At 55.7% G+C, this 12,521-nt stretch overlaps 1 protein-coding gene and 1 long non-coding RNA gene across 3 annotated transcripts; one reads left to right on the top strand and one right to left on the bottom strand.

Moving 5' to 3' along the window:
• Nucleotides 1-20: 20 nt before the first annotated feature.
• On the bottom strand, nt 21-11,044 carry LOC116666490. Its single transcript, XR_004323381.1, has 3 exons — nt 10,906-11,044; nt 864-1,041; nt 21-150 (listed from the first exon to the last, which is right to left on the bottom strand). It is a non-coding gene; the product is annotated as an uncharacterized LOC116666490 (long non-coding RNA).
• Nucleotides 2,088-12,492, top strand: PTGDR2 (prostaglandin D2 receptor 2). Of its 2 annotated transcripts, XM_032489516.1 has the most exons (3): nt 2,088-2,200; nt 7,645-7,744; nt 9,978-12,492. In XM_032489516.1, exon 3 carries the CDS (start codon nt 9,986-9,988, stop codon nt 11,186-11,188), a length of 1,203 nt encoding a protein of 400 aa, XP_032345407.1. In that variant the 5' UTR covers nt 2,088-2,200; nt 7,645-7,744; nt 9,978-9,985; the 3' UTR covers nt 11,189-12,492. The 2 variants fall into 2 exon arrangements, with proteins under 2 accessions (XP_032345407.1, XP_032345406.1); XM_032489515.1 differs by lacking the exon at nt 2,088-2,200 and having other exon boundaries at nt 7,632-7,744.
• Nucleotides 12,493-12,521: the final 29 nt, after the last annotated feature.

Below are 12,521 nucleotides of genomic sequence, written 5' to 3'. Positions count from 1 at the left end.
CATTCAAGTCACCAATTGTCCTCATGGTGACTTTCACAGCAAAGGAGAAAGTTTTCTTCCTAGACCAGGAGCCAGTCCAAGGTCAAAATCATGTTTCTTTGGCCTCGTCCATTCTGGGACAGTCCCTCTGTCTTTCTTCGTCTTTCATACCTGGGACATTTTTGAAGAGAACCAGCCAGTTACTTTGCAGAACGGCCCTCATTCCAGTTTGCCTGGTGTCCCCTCCTGCTCAGATGCAGGGAGTGCCTTTTTGACAGTGTATGGGTTTGCTAGGGCTGTCATAACAAAATACCATGGACTGGGTGGCTTAAACAATAGAAATGTATTTTCTCACAGTTCTGGAGTTTGGAAGTTCAAGATCAAGGTGTCAGAAGTCTGGTTTCTTCTCCCTGAAATGCAGATGGCCGCCTTCTTGCTATGTCCTACATGTGCAGGTCCATCCCTGGTGACTCTTTGTGGGTCCAAATTCCCTCTTCCAGGGACACCAGGACACCAGTCTGATTGGATTAGGACCCACCTTAATAGCTCCACTTTAACTCCATCACTTCTGAAGACCCTGTCTCCAAATATGGTCACATTCTGAGGGACTGGGGGTCAGGGCTTCAACATATGAATGGAGGCATGATTCAGCCCATAACAGGCAGGAGAACCCCAGAACGATGCTGCATCCTTCTCAGTGCTTTCGACCAGGAGGCTAATCGGACCTATCTGTCCTATTACTGCTGCTGCAACTTTGGTTATTGGGAAAGTGGGGTCAGCCAGGTTTCTCTAAAGTTACTATGTTTCTCTTTGTATCTAGGAAGTATCTTACGGGGAGATACTTTGAGACGATGTAATTATCCTGCCCCTCAGCAAGCACTCACCCACTGGTGCGATGATTCTCCAATCCATCATTCTTTCCCCATTTCTTTGCCTTCTATTATAACAGAAGGCTTTCCCTGATGGAGGCAGGGGGGTTAGGTGGCAGAGAGAGCACCAGAGAGAGGAGCAGAGAGACCTGGATCCCATCCTGCCTTCACCTCTCAGGAGTGGTGGGACCATCTGTAAAATAGGGATGGAATCAGACAATACACAGAGAGGTGTTTTCTAACTCATCACAGGCCTTACTCATGAGGGCATCTCTCCCAGGACCCTGGAAATGCAGGGAGAGAGCAGGGGAGCATCTTCGTGGCCACGGGCAGCAGGATGCCTTTGAGAAAAGTCGTGCCAAGCTGTCCTGGAGAGAGGAGCCCTGAGTCCTTGGTTATGGCTCTACATTTGTGCAAAGACTCATGGGTACCAGAGCTCATCAGCCTGGAAAGGGTCTGAGCTCCAGTGCTCACCCACTAGAGACCTTGGAAAAGCCACCTATCCACTTGGTGACTCCACTTCCTCATCTGTGTAATGGGGCTAATAACAGTACCTAACTTGTAGGGTTGCTGTGAGGATTAAATAAATAAGCCACGTAAAGAACTGAGGACAATCTGCATGTGGTAATCCTTTGAACACGATAGTGATGAATAATAATAATAATTTTTAAAAAACCATGATATTTTACTGATGAGGAGAGAGGATCAGATCAGAATGACTTGACTTGGAATCTTGGCTTCCTCTTGGCCTCCTTCTAAACCTCAGTTTATTTCTTCCTTGCCTTTTTAAACTTAGTTCTTTCTATTTTGAAAAACTGGACTCCAGTTTCTGAATCTGTAAAATGGGATTAAGAATCAGGTCACCCTAACTGGGGTGCTGTGAGTTCCATGTTAGTTCTCTGCGCCATCTCTTCTGCTAATAAAAGCCTGGGGTGGTGGTGGTGGTGGGGCAGCAGTGGAGGAAGGGGTCTTTCTAGGCTGGAAAGACAAGGTTGGCAATGGGGAGGAGGTGCTGGGATATTGTGATTGAAGATGAGGAATAAATATTTGTTCTTCCTCCCAGTCCTGGCTGAGCTCCTAAAACCCCAGGAATTTCCTGGGAATTTTTTTTTTTGTCATGTCAATGAGGTAACTTCTGGAAGGCAGCTAGGGATGGAGGCTGATTGCCAAGGGAGCTGACCACGTGATGAGAGAGTTGGAACTTTTGGTCACACATCCCTCCTCCTCACCTTCTGGGAGGGGAGAGGGGCTGGAGATGGGGTTCAATCACCAGTGGTCAATGATCCAATCAGTTGCATCTGTGTAATGAAGCCTCCAGAAGACCCTACAAGGATGGAGTTCAGAGCACCCAGGTTGGTGAACACATGGACATCTGGGGAGAGGGGCATGTTCAGAGGGGATGGAAACTCTGTCCCCTTTCCACCTACCCTACCCTGTGCACCTCTTCCAGCTGGCTGTCCCTGAAGTAAACTGTTTCTCTGAGTTCTGTGAGCCTGTCTAACAAATTAAGGAGGGGGTCGTTGGAACCTCAGACTAGAGCCCTTTGGTTGGAAGCACAGGTGACACGGGGACTTGGGATTGGCGTCTGAATTGGAGGGAGAGGCAGTCTCCTAGGACTGGGCCCTTAACTTGCGGGGTCTGATGCTATATCTTCAAATAGCTCATGTTGGAATGGAGTTGAATTGCACAACACTCCCAGCTGGTGGAGGGAAAAAACCCCACACGTAATCACAGGGGCCAAAGCACGTACGGGAATCAGCAGTAAGCAGGTCACCTCACCCAGAAGCCCGCAGAGAAACCCGAGGGAAGCCCCAGCCATGGTCTCCGTGGACGCTGTTGGCCACAGAGATACTTTGTGAAGCTTGTGGAGCATGTTTAAGAGCAGAAAGGCAGCTCTGCTTCTGCAGAGAACAGGGAACCTCAGAGAATCCAGTCAGCTGGGAAGTACTGGGCTGTGGTGCTGGAGCGCCTGGTTCTGAGTTCCAGCTCTCTGCTCACAGCTGGGCAGCCTTGGCTGGCCCACTTAACCTCTCTGTTTTCTCCTCTGGGAGTGAGGATGATAACCGTCTGTACCTCAGAGGACGTTTGTGAGAATTAGACTAGCTAATACACATAAAGTGCTCAGCCTGGTGCCTGGCAATTGTAAGCCCCCCATTAACATAGCTGTTAATATTTCAAGTAGGTTGGATGGTGGCCCCTGAAAAGAGGTGTCCCCATCCTAACCCCCAGAAACTGTGAGGAAGGAAGCTTTGCAGATGTGATTGAGTTAAGGATCTCAAAATGAGATAGTCCTGGATTGTCCGGATGGGGCGTAAATTCAAAGACAAGTGTCCTTAAGAGAGACACCCGGGGAGGAGGCAAGAGCCCCGGGGGTGGAGGCAGAGCCTGGAGAGTTGCAGAAGCCACCCACCCAGGCAGAGGAAGCAAGGCCCGTCCCCTAGAGCCTTCAGGGGGAGTATGGCCCTGACAAGACTTAGGCTTCAGACTTCTGGCCTCCAGAACTGGGAGAGAATGGCTTTCTGTTGTTTTAAGCCATCGGGTTTCTGGTACTTCGTTTGTGAATATGCTATGGCTTTTTTGGGGGCAAGGATTAACTGGCATACACACGAACCTGAGAAAGTTACTAGTGAATAATAACAGGAACTTACTAGTCCCCGAGGTGGGAGCCACCGCAGGTGAAAGCAGTCAGGGAGAATTGCATCAGGCCATGAGTAACAGTGGATCCACAATGGGTGATGAGGAGATAAAGAAGGGACTGTCTCTGCCCTCCACTTGCTCGTGATGAGGGTGAGAAGCGGTTGTGTGAAACTAACCATGGAGGACAAAGGTGCAGTCTAGAAAGTGAGGCAGAAATGTGGGAGGTAGGGTCTGTCTGAGAGGATCAGCAAAGGCTTCCCAGAGGAGGGAACCTCTGGCCAGGGTTTTGAAGGATGAGTAGGAGTTCAAGAGGCCAAGAGAAGAAATGGTATCCTAGAGCAGGGGGCAAACAGCACGAGCGAGGACACAGAAACAGTTTGGTATGTTCAGGGTGTGGGGAGGTGGCGGTAAGTGCTGACTGATGGTAGGATGTGATTAGTGAGAAGCATAAATGAAGGTGAAGGCGTAGGCAGGGCCAGATCACTGGGAGGCTTATTGTCCATGTCAGGCGTTAGGTCTTCTCCTGTGGATGATGGTGGCACTAGGGAGCTCACCCTGGGCCTCCCACAAGGTGTCATGTGGGGTCCTGTCATGCTGCTCCTCTGCTGTGTCTGGGCAACTCCAGGGCCCCCTGCATATGGGGGCCAGAGGGTTCCAGGGCAGGTCTTACCTGCTTCCTGTCATGTCTCTCACTTCCTGTTTGATAGAGTCTTTAAAGAGGCCAGACAGGAACATGAAAACCTGCTTCCTAAGGCAGGGCCAGGAGGAGAAAGCCCATTTGGACTGGGCCCACAGCTTGAGGGTAGTGGACCCATTCCCTTAACTGTTGGTTGAATACCCTTGATGCTGTGAGCATCCTTGTGGGGGGCTAGAGACACTGATGATCCTGGAAAGGGGTCCTGCAGGAAGGAGAGGGGAGGGGGAAAGGCATTCCAGGCAGCAGCAACAGCACGTGCAAAGGCACGGAGGTGGATAGGAGGGATGGGCAGCTGGGGCCACAGGGAAGCGGGGCAGGGGCTGGGGCACTGGACCCCAGGGTGACTTTAAGGCTACTCTGGGAGTCTGGACACTTCCCCACAGGCAGCAGAGTCCCAGCAGAGCTCTGTTAGGTTCAGATTTTTCTCCTCTGGGGCAGTAGGTGGGTTGATGCAGAGATGGACCTGATTTTGGCTCTTTCTGTCTCTGACATCAAGTCCTAAGCCATGGAGATGGCTGTGTTTCAGGGACTAAGGCGTGTGCCCTGGGGATGGCTGCATCTTTCTCCCGGTCCTGGTGGGTCACTGGTCAGGGCTGAGGTTGAAGACTCGCCCCTCCCTCTCCCTCCTGGTGCTCAGAGAATAGAGGCTGAAATGGCTCTTTTGGCATCCATCCCTCCCCACCCTTCAGTTGAGATGCCAGCTCCTGTGGGCCCCTTTCTCTCCCCTTAATCTATAACCCCTTCAAGGTAGTCCTGGCAGCTGGAACAAAGCACATCCCCCTGCCTTCTGCTCTCCCAAATTCTGTGTGGCAAGGCCCGGCCCCACCGAGGTCCTCGCATCAGAATCATCGCAGACAACAGCAGCAGAGTCCCCTTGGTTAAAAGCCCCTGCTCTCTGCCGGGACCCAGCTCTGCTCCCTGCTCTGAGCGCCTCAGACCCAAGGACCGAGTTCTCCATCCCAGCAGAACCAGTGGCTGCAGCATCACCCCCACCCGCCTCAGGGGAACTTGATAGGAACACAGGTGCCCAGGCTGCCCCCTAGACCTGCTGAATCAGACCCTCTGGTGGTGGGGACAAGCCCTCCAGGAGGTTCTGACTCACATTCAAGGTGAGACTGGCCGGTCTATATGCCATTTTAGGCCCTTGCCAAGGCCCTGGTCACCCTCCTCCAGACTCTGAGCTCCGAGAGGGCCCATCTGATAGTCTGGGGGTCCTCCTGCACAAGACTTTCAGACTGGATTTTCTCTCCCTTGGATTCAGCCTGCCCCGTGTCTCCTGGTCACAGCAGGTGCCTGTTCTCTGCTTTCTGCTAGGGAGGCTGGGGGGCCCGGGGCCCCATTGCTCATGAGACTCTTTCTCTCAAGTGCCCAGTGCTGAAATCCGGTGCTCTCGGTTCCTGAAACCCAGGGAGGAGGCACATCCTGCCCCGAGCCCCGGCTCCCTCCCGCCTCTGGCACCCTCCGTGTGGAGAGGTGGGACTTGGAGTCTGGTGTGTGCGGGAGGCTGGTTTCCACCGTGGGAATGCAGCTGACAAGCCATCAAGAACAAACATCCCCGCTCCTTGTTTAGAAAATGCCTTAAGACCCTGCTCATCTGGAGTACTTTTTTTTTAGTAACTTTTCATAAATCATCCTCTGGGAGGGTTGGGAGACAAGTCACCACAGTGATTATAAGACTCAAAACAAGGGTTGGAGGTAGGGTCAGAGGAGTGAGGAGTTCAGCCTTGCAAAGGGTTGAATGGGAGAGATGGGGGAAGGCCAGAGGAGCGAGGGTCTCAGCTGAGAAGCACCTTAGCAGGGCTGCCATGAATGGTTGCACAGAATGTTCACTGTGCAAGGACATCTGGTAGAGGGGGTGAGGGAGGGCTGGGCTCCCACCTGATGCCCTAGAGCTGAGTCTAGAGGAGGGAAGGGGGGATGCTTTCTAAGCCCAAAGAGCAGTGTACAAACTTGTACACAACTTGGGGGCGGGGGATGTGCAGAAGGAACTCCTTTAAAAAATTCCTATTTCACTGCTGTGACTTGCCCAAGGTCACCCACCACACTCCACTGCCTGCGTGGCCTTAGAGGACGTCCATGGCTCAGCAGGTCGTGTGTGTGTGTGGGGGGGGGGGTGGGTGGGGATGAAGGTACTTTCTGCAAAGTGGAATGGAAATGCCCACCTGGGGAGGGCCGCAGGCACCAGCCTGTAGAAGACGGAGCCTCTGTGTCACTACGAGGAAAGAGGACATTTCCTTAGCGCTAATGATTTGTTTAATCAAGGCACTTACTGATCTGCCAGCCTGGATGACAGTGAGAAATAAGAGCCTCAAGACGTTTGTCAACTCAGGATCGCAATCTCTCAACAGGTTTATCAAGCGCCAAGCCCTTTATTCAGCCTGTACTAAAATGGAAGGTTCTCGCAGAGTGAATTCCACGTGGAAGGAAGGGGGTGCCCTTGTCCTGATTTGGGGGTCCTGAGTTCTTAACGTGTTTTGAGCATCTCCTGGGTGCCGGGATGCTGAGGCTGAAGGAAAGGTTGGTCAGCACAGGGAAGTGAAGACGTAGGGAACAGTGAAATGCAGGTTTACAGTTCAGTCATCTCATTCATGGGCTTTGAGCCCAGCTGGTTTTAAATAAAAGCTGGGGAGGAGGGTGTAGCTCAGAGCTGGAGCGCCTGCTTAGCACGTACAAGGTCCTGGGTTCAATCCCCAGCACCAGAGTTACAAAACCAACCAACCTAATCACCCACTCCCAAAATAAATAAACAAAAGCTGCATTGCCTTCACCCCACAGCCTCATACCCATCTCTCCCCCAGAGGGGAGGAAAAAACCCACCTGATTCTCATGAGCACCTACTGTGTGCTTTGTGATCGAGGGCACCTCACTCAGCCTGGGAGGCGACACTGTCGCTCTGGTCACAGACTACCAGGCTGGGGCCAGCAAGGGGAAGCAGCTTACCTCCCAGCTAGGGCTGCGGGCAGCATGGGCAGCCAGGCCGGTGCTCTCACCACCGCCCCTTCCCATCCTGCCCTCCTGCCACCCTCACACGCGGACCCCGTGTGGCCTGGGAATCTTGGAGGAGATGCAGGGGTTTCTTCCCTGAGGATGACGGGGTCAGGGGAGGGCAGCCCCGGCCAGAGGACAGCTGGACAGGATGCCCTCTTCCTTATGCACTTCTGTGCATACCTGTCACTCTCAAAGCACCCCCTCGCCCCCACGCACAAGCACACTTTCTGGCCCACACCTATTTCCCCACGTGTACTATGTACTTGACATCACGTTTCTGCAAAGTCTCCCTCACCAAGGGAGAGGGCGTAGGCAGGGCTGCCAGTAGTTACGCCCAGTCCCCATCAATGGGATCGATGCTAAACACCAGTGTGACAACTCATTCTCCAGCTGTCCCCGCCTCCCCCCACCCCACACTGAAATACACGCACGCACACACACACACTCTGGGCTGACAGCTATTTCCTCCCTCAGCCTCACTCCCCTGCCTCTGCCTGCCCGGTGCCTCTTGTTCGACTGTCGCCAGAAGCTGACAGCCTCCAGGGCTGGAATCCTGTGCTCCCTTTGTGCCCAGGTAAGGAGACGGTGGCCTGGGGGCTGGGCAGCCTCAGGGCCCTCTCTGGACCCAGGAGAGAAGGCACAGTTGTATTGGGGATAGGGCTGTTACCAGCTAGGGTGGCAGGGGGTTGGATTGACCAAAGGACTTGCAGCTCAGAGGAAGGAAGGACTGCGCTTTCTTAGGTCCTAACTAGATGTCAGGCACGGTGGTGAACCATGAGCACTTCTCTTTCCGGACTCACTTGCAGCCCAGGTGGGAGGGTTACACCAGCAGTCTTAAGGTAACGGACCCAGGTTCACCCAGCCTGGAAGTCGAGGAGCTGGGATTCAAACCCCGGTCTCTTACTCCAAAGGCTTGTGTTCTTTGGCCCCAGCTCCCTATCCAAACAAGACCCTGGCCGCTGGGCTCCCTAGAATCATGGGAGGCTGGGGTCTGGGCTCCGTCAGCCAGAAGGCCCAGGCTGGTTGTGTTGCCAGGGTTCAGCAGGATGGTGCATCCTCACGGAACTTAGAGTGGGCTGAAGGGAATGTTTGAGCACAGAGAGGAGACAGCATGTGTCTGTGTGCTGTGGGTGGAGTTCCCGCTCCCGGGCTGCAGCTGAGGAACACAGGGCAAGTCGCTGTGCTTCTCTGACCCTCTGTTTCCTCTTCTGAAAAAGAGGGTCTCACAGGGTCACTATGAGTGCAATTGCCCTGCAGACTCTAGAAATATGAGCCTTCTCAGGGAGGGCGGACCCAACAGCTCCCCTCCCATCCATCTGCATGTCCCCAGCTCCAAGTGGCTCACCTGCCAAAGAGAGTCTAGTTTGATATCCGGGGCCCTCACATTCCAAAGGACCGTGGTCCCTGGGGGAGGGTGTGGATTTTCTCATCCTGGCCAACAGTGTCTCTTCTGGAAAGACGAAGACTGAAGACCACTTCCCCCTCCCTCCCCCACTTCCCTGCTCTCCCTCCATCATCTCACGCTTGAAGCAGAGGCAGAGGAAGGAGAACAGGCTGAGTACTGAACTGCTGCTCCTCCACATGCCTGTGTTGTCTGGGTGGCTCTGGGCAAGTTATTCAAGCACTTGAGTCCCAGTTTCATCTGCAAAATGGGATGGAGAGAACTTCTAGCACCTTCCGTGATATCTGTGAGCAAGAAAGCACCTATGGAAAGGACCTGCCACAGTCCCTGGCAGGCCGCAGGTGGCCCTGCGCAATCTGAGTTCCCAACCCCTGCTGCCTGCTGGTCCTGCAGGTGGCCTCCCGCACTGATCTCCTCTGCTCTCACCGATCTCCACCGGCTTCATATCAGATGGTCTCGGGTTCTTGATGAGGCTACGGGCGCGCACACTTGGGGTGTCTGCACATCACTCTGGCTTCTCCAGTGCTGACCTGAGTAGCTGCTCGATAAACAGCTGTTGAATGAGTGTGTGATCGAGTGAATGAATGAACAGGGCTGGGTTTCCTGGAGCTGGCAGAGTGGCTGTGGCTGCCCCGGGCAGGGGAGAGGACTTTTGGCCCTACCGGGCCTCCAGAGCCCAAATCTGGCAGTTCCTCCTGCCCAGCTCTCTCCCTGCTCTTATCTTATTTCCTCTTCAACTATCAAACTAGGCGCTGGCTGCACTGTTTGCAGTCAACACACCCAACCAACCACCACTGTGGAAGCGAAGGGCCACACAGAGGATATGCAGAGAGGCAAGGTCTAGGAGTGCTGTGGGTAGGTGGGTGCGGGCTGCATTTTTTAAAGGCACAGACTCCTCCTTCCGTTCCCATCCCCAGCCCAGTTGAATCCTCTTGCCCATTAGGTGGAGACTTGCTCACATCCCAGTGCTCTGGGGATTGGGGAAAGGAGCCCAGCATGGCCCGACCTTGGTTCCTATTTCTCCAAATGATCTTAGACAATCCAGTTGAAAATAACCACGCCACTGATGTAGCGCTTACTGCGTGCCAGGCTCTGTTTGAAATGCTTATATGTATGTTAACTCCTTTAATTCTCCCAACAACCCTATGATCTGGATCCTGCTGTGAGCGACACTCATGTTACAGAGGAGGAAACAGGCTGAGGAGGGTGAAATGGCTCGCCCAAGGTCACACAGTGAGAGGTGGAGGGGCTGGGATGTTATCCCCTATCTTACTGCCCTTGCTCAACTTCACTGGTCCCCAGCGGCATCATCCGTGACACTCATGGGTCAGGGTCCCATCTCCCGGCCAGGGGCCCCTGATGTTCCTGCACCGCCCACCTCAGCACCGCCCTCTCTCCGCTGCAGAGCCCACCATGTTGGCCAACGTCACCATGAAGCCGCTCTGTCCGGTCCTGGAGCAGATGAGCCGCCTCCAAAGCCACAGCAACTCCAGCATCCGCTATATGGACCATGTGTCGGTGCTGCTACACGGGCTGGCCTCGCTGCTGGGCCTGGTGGAGAACGGACTCATCCTCTTCGTGGTGGGCTGCCGCATGCGCCAGACGGTGGTCACCACCTGGGTGCTGCACCTGGCGTTGTCGGACCTGCTGGCCAGCGCCTCCCTGCCCTTCTTCACCTACTTTCTGGCCGTGGGCCACTCGTGGGAGCTGGGCACCACCTTCTGTAAGCTGCACTCCTCCATCTTCTTCCTCAACATGTTCGCCAGCGGCTTCCTGCTCAGCGCCATCAGCCTGGACCGCTGCCTGCAGGTCGTGCGGCCCGTGTGGGCCCAGAACCATCGCACGGTGGCGGCCGCCCACAAGGTGTGCCTGGCGCTCTGGGCCCTGGCGGTGCTCAACACCGCGCCCTACTTCGTGTTCCGCGACACCATCCCGCGGCTGGACGGGCGCATCATGTGCTACTACAACGTGCTGCTCCTGAACCCCGGGCCTGACCGCAACGCCACGTGCAACTTGCGCCAGACGGCCTTGGCCGTCAGCAAGTTCCTGCTGGCCTTCGCGGTGCCGCTGGCCATCATCGCCTCCAGCCACGCGGCCGTGAGCGCGCAGCTGCGCCACCGCGGCCGCCGGCGGTCCAGCCGCTTCGTGCGCCTGGTGGCGGCCGTGGTGGCTGCCTTCGCGCTCTGCTGGGGGCCCTACCACGTGTTCAGCGTGCTGGAGGCGCGGGCGCACTGGGACCCCGCGCTGCGGCCGCTCGCCTGGCGCGGGCTGCCCTTCGTCACCAGCCTGGCCTTCTTCAACAGCGTGGTCAACCCCCTGCTCTACGTGCTCACCTGCCCCGACGTGCTGCGCAAGCTGCGGCGCTCGCTGCGCAGCGTGCTGGAGAGCGTGCTGGTGGACGACAGCGAGCTGGGCGGCGCGGGCAGCAGCCGCCGCCGCCGCGCCTCCTCCTCCTCCGCCGCGCCGGGCCGCCGCCGCCGCCCGCCCGCGCTCGGGCCCGCGCGCCTGCTCGGCTGGCTGCGGGGCAGCGGCGGGGCGCCCCCGCAGAGGGGCCGCGCCCCGTCCCAGGACGAGCGGGGGCCCCTGAACCGGGCGCTGAGCACCACCTCCGGGTAGGCGCGGCCGCGGACCCGCCCGCCTCGGGCCGTTCTCCCCGGGAGGCAAGGGCAGGGCGCGCAGCGCGCAGCAGCTCCCCGAGGCCTCCCTCCAGCCCGCGGTAAAATGCAGATATCCCGCCTCCAGCCTCGGCGGTCTCCGTGCGGGCCCAGGAATCTGCATTTTATAACGTCCCGCAAACATCAGTGAATCCTTTTCGGAAACAAAGTTGAATTAAAGCAATGCTTCTCCAACTTTACTGTGGGTCGGTCACCCAGGGGTCCCGTTAAAGAACAGACTGACTGAGCAGGGTGGGGGTGGGGGTGCTGAGAGTCTCCCTTTCTAACACGCTCCCAGGAGGCGACGACGTCAGAGCTACTGGCCGACGTCAGAGCTACTGGCCGGCGGACCACACACTTGGAGTAACATGGGGTTAAAGTCCCACGACTTATCGAACTAGGGCAGTGGACCCCCAAGGTACACAGGAGCTGTGTTAGCAGGTAACGGGTGGGGTGGATTTTTACTTTAAACCAGTGATAGATTTGGGGGGTAGAAAGTGAAAGGTTTGGGAAGCACCGTTCCAGTCTCACTTTTTCACTTTAGCCATTTAGTTGCCCTTTACTGAGTGAGACGCTTTATCCCACAATCTCGAGGGCTAGGTTCTGTCAGTCCCGCTTCTTAGCCACGTACAAAGAGAAGTGCAGGGAGGTTAAGTAACCCGCCCAACATACAGGGTCTGCTCACTAACCATTAAGCACTACCTGTTCAGTGACCACTTAGTATGTGATAGAACACCCCCCACATACCCCAGGTCCTCTAGATGTGTGGGAGGGAGCCCCCCTCTCCACCTGACTGACCCAGCATTGTCCAATGTCTACATGGTGCAAGAAGCAAGGGGTGCTCTGGTCAAATGTTCCGGAAACCTGGGGCATCATTACTGAAGGTCTTTAGTATCTGACTGTGCATGGCAGCCTCCGAGACCACAGCCTGTGACATTTCCTAGCTAATCTGACACTGTACAGGCCCAGAGCTCGGCAGGACACCCTCTGGGCAGTGCTGGTAATCCCTAGATCTGTGCAGCACCCACCTCCTGACCACACAGGGGCTGGGCAGCTGACCCCCAACTTGTAGGTGTGAGGGGTAACTTGTCATAGCTTCTCCACTGTACTGTGTCCGTTTAGCTCTGCATCCCAGGGCGTGGCGCAGAGGTGGCGCCAGCACACGTTCGTTCGGGGGATGAAATGTTAGTGGAAGAGCTGGGGGAGAAACTCTCTTGGGATCTCGGCCCAGTGCTCTCTGTGCCACCACCTACAGCTGAGGTCCCAGTGCCAGGCAAGGTCCGGCCCACAGCCAG

Source organism: Camelus ferus, chromosome 10, assembly GCF_009834535.1.
Source record: "Camelus ferus isolate YT-003-E chromosome 10, BCGSAC_Cfer_1.0, whole genome shotgun sequence".
Classification (NCBI taxonomy): domain Eukaryota; kingdom Metazoa; phylum Chordata; class Mammalia; order Artiodactyla; family Camelidae; genus Camelus; species Camelus ferus.
Note: the sequence above shows the minus strand (reverse complement) of the source record. Positions and strands in the feature narration are given on the sequence as shown.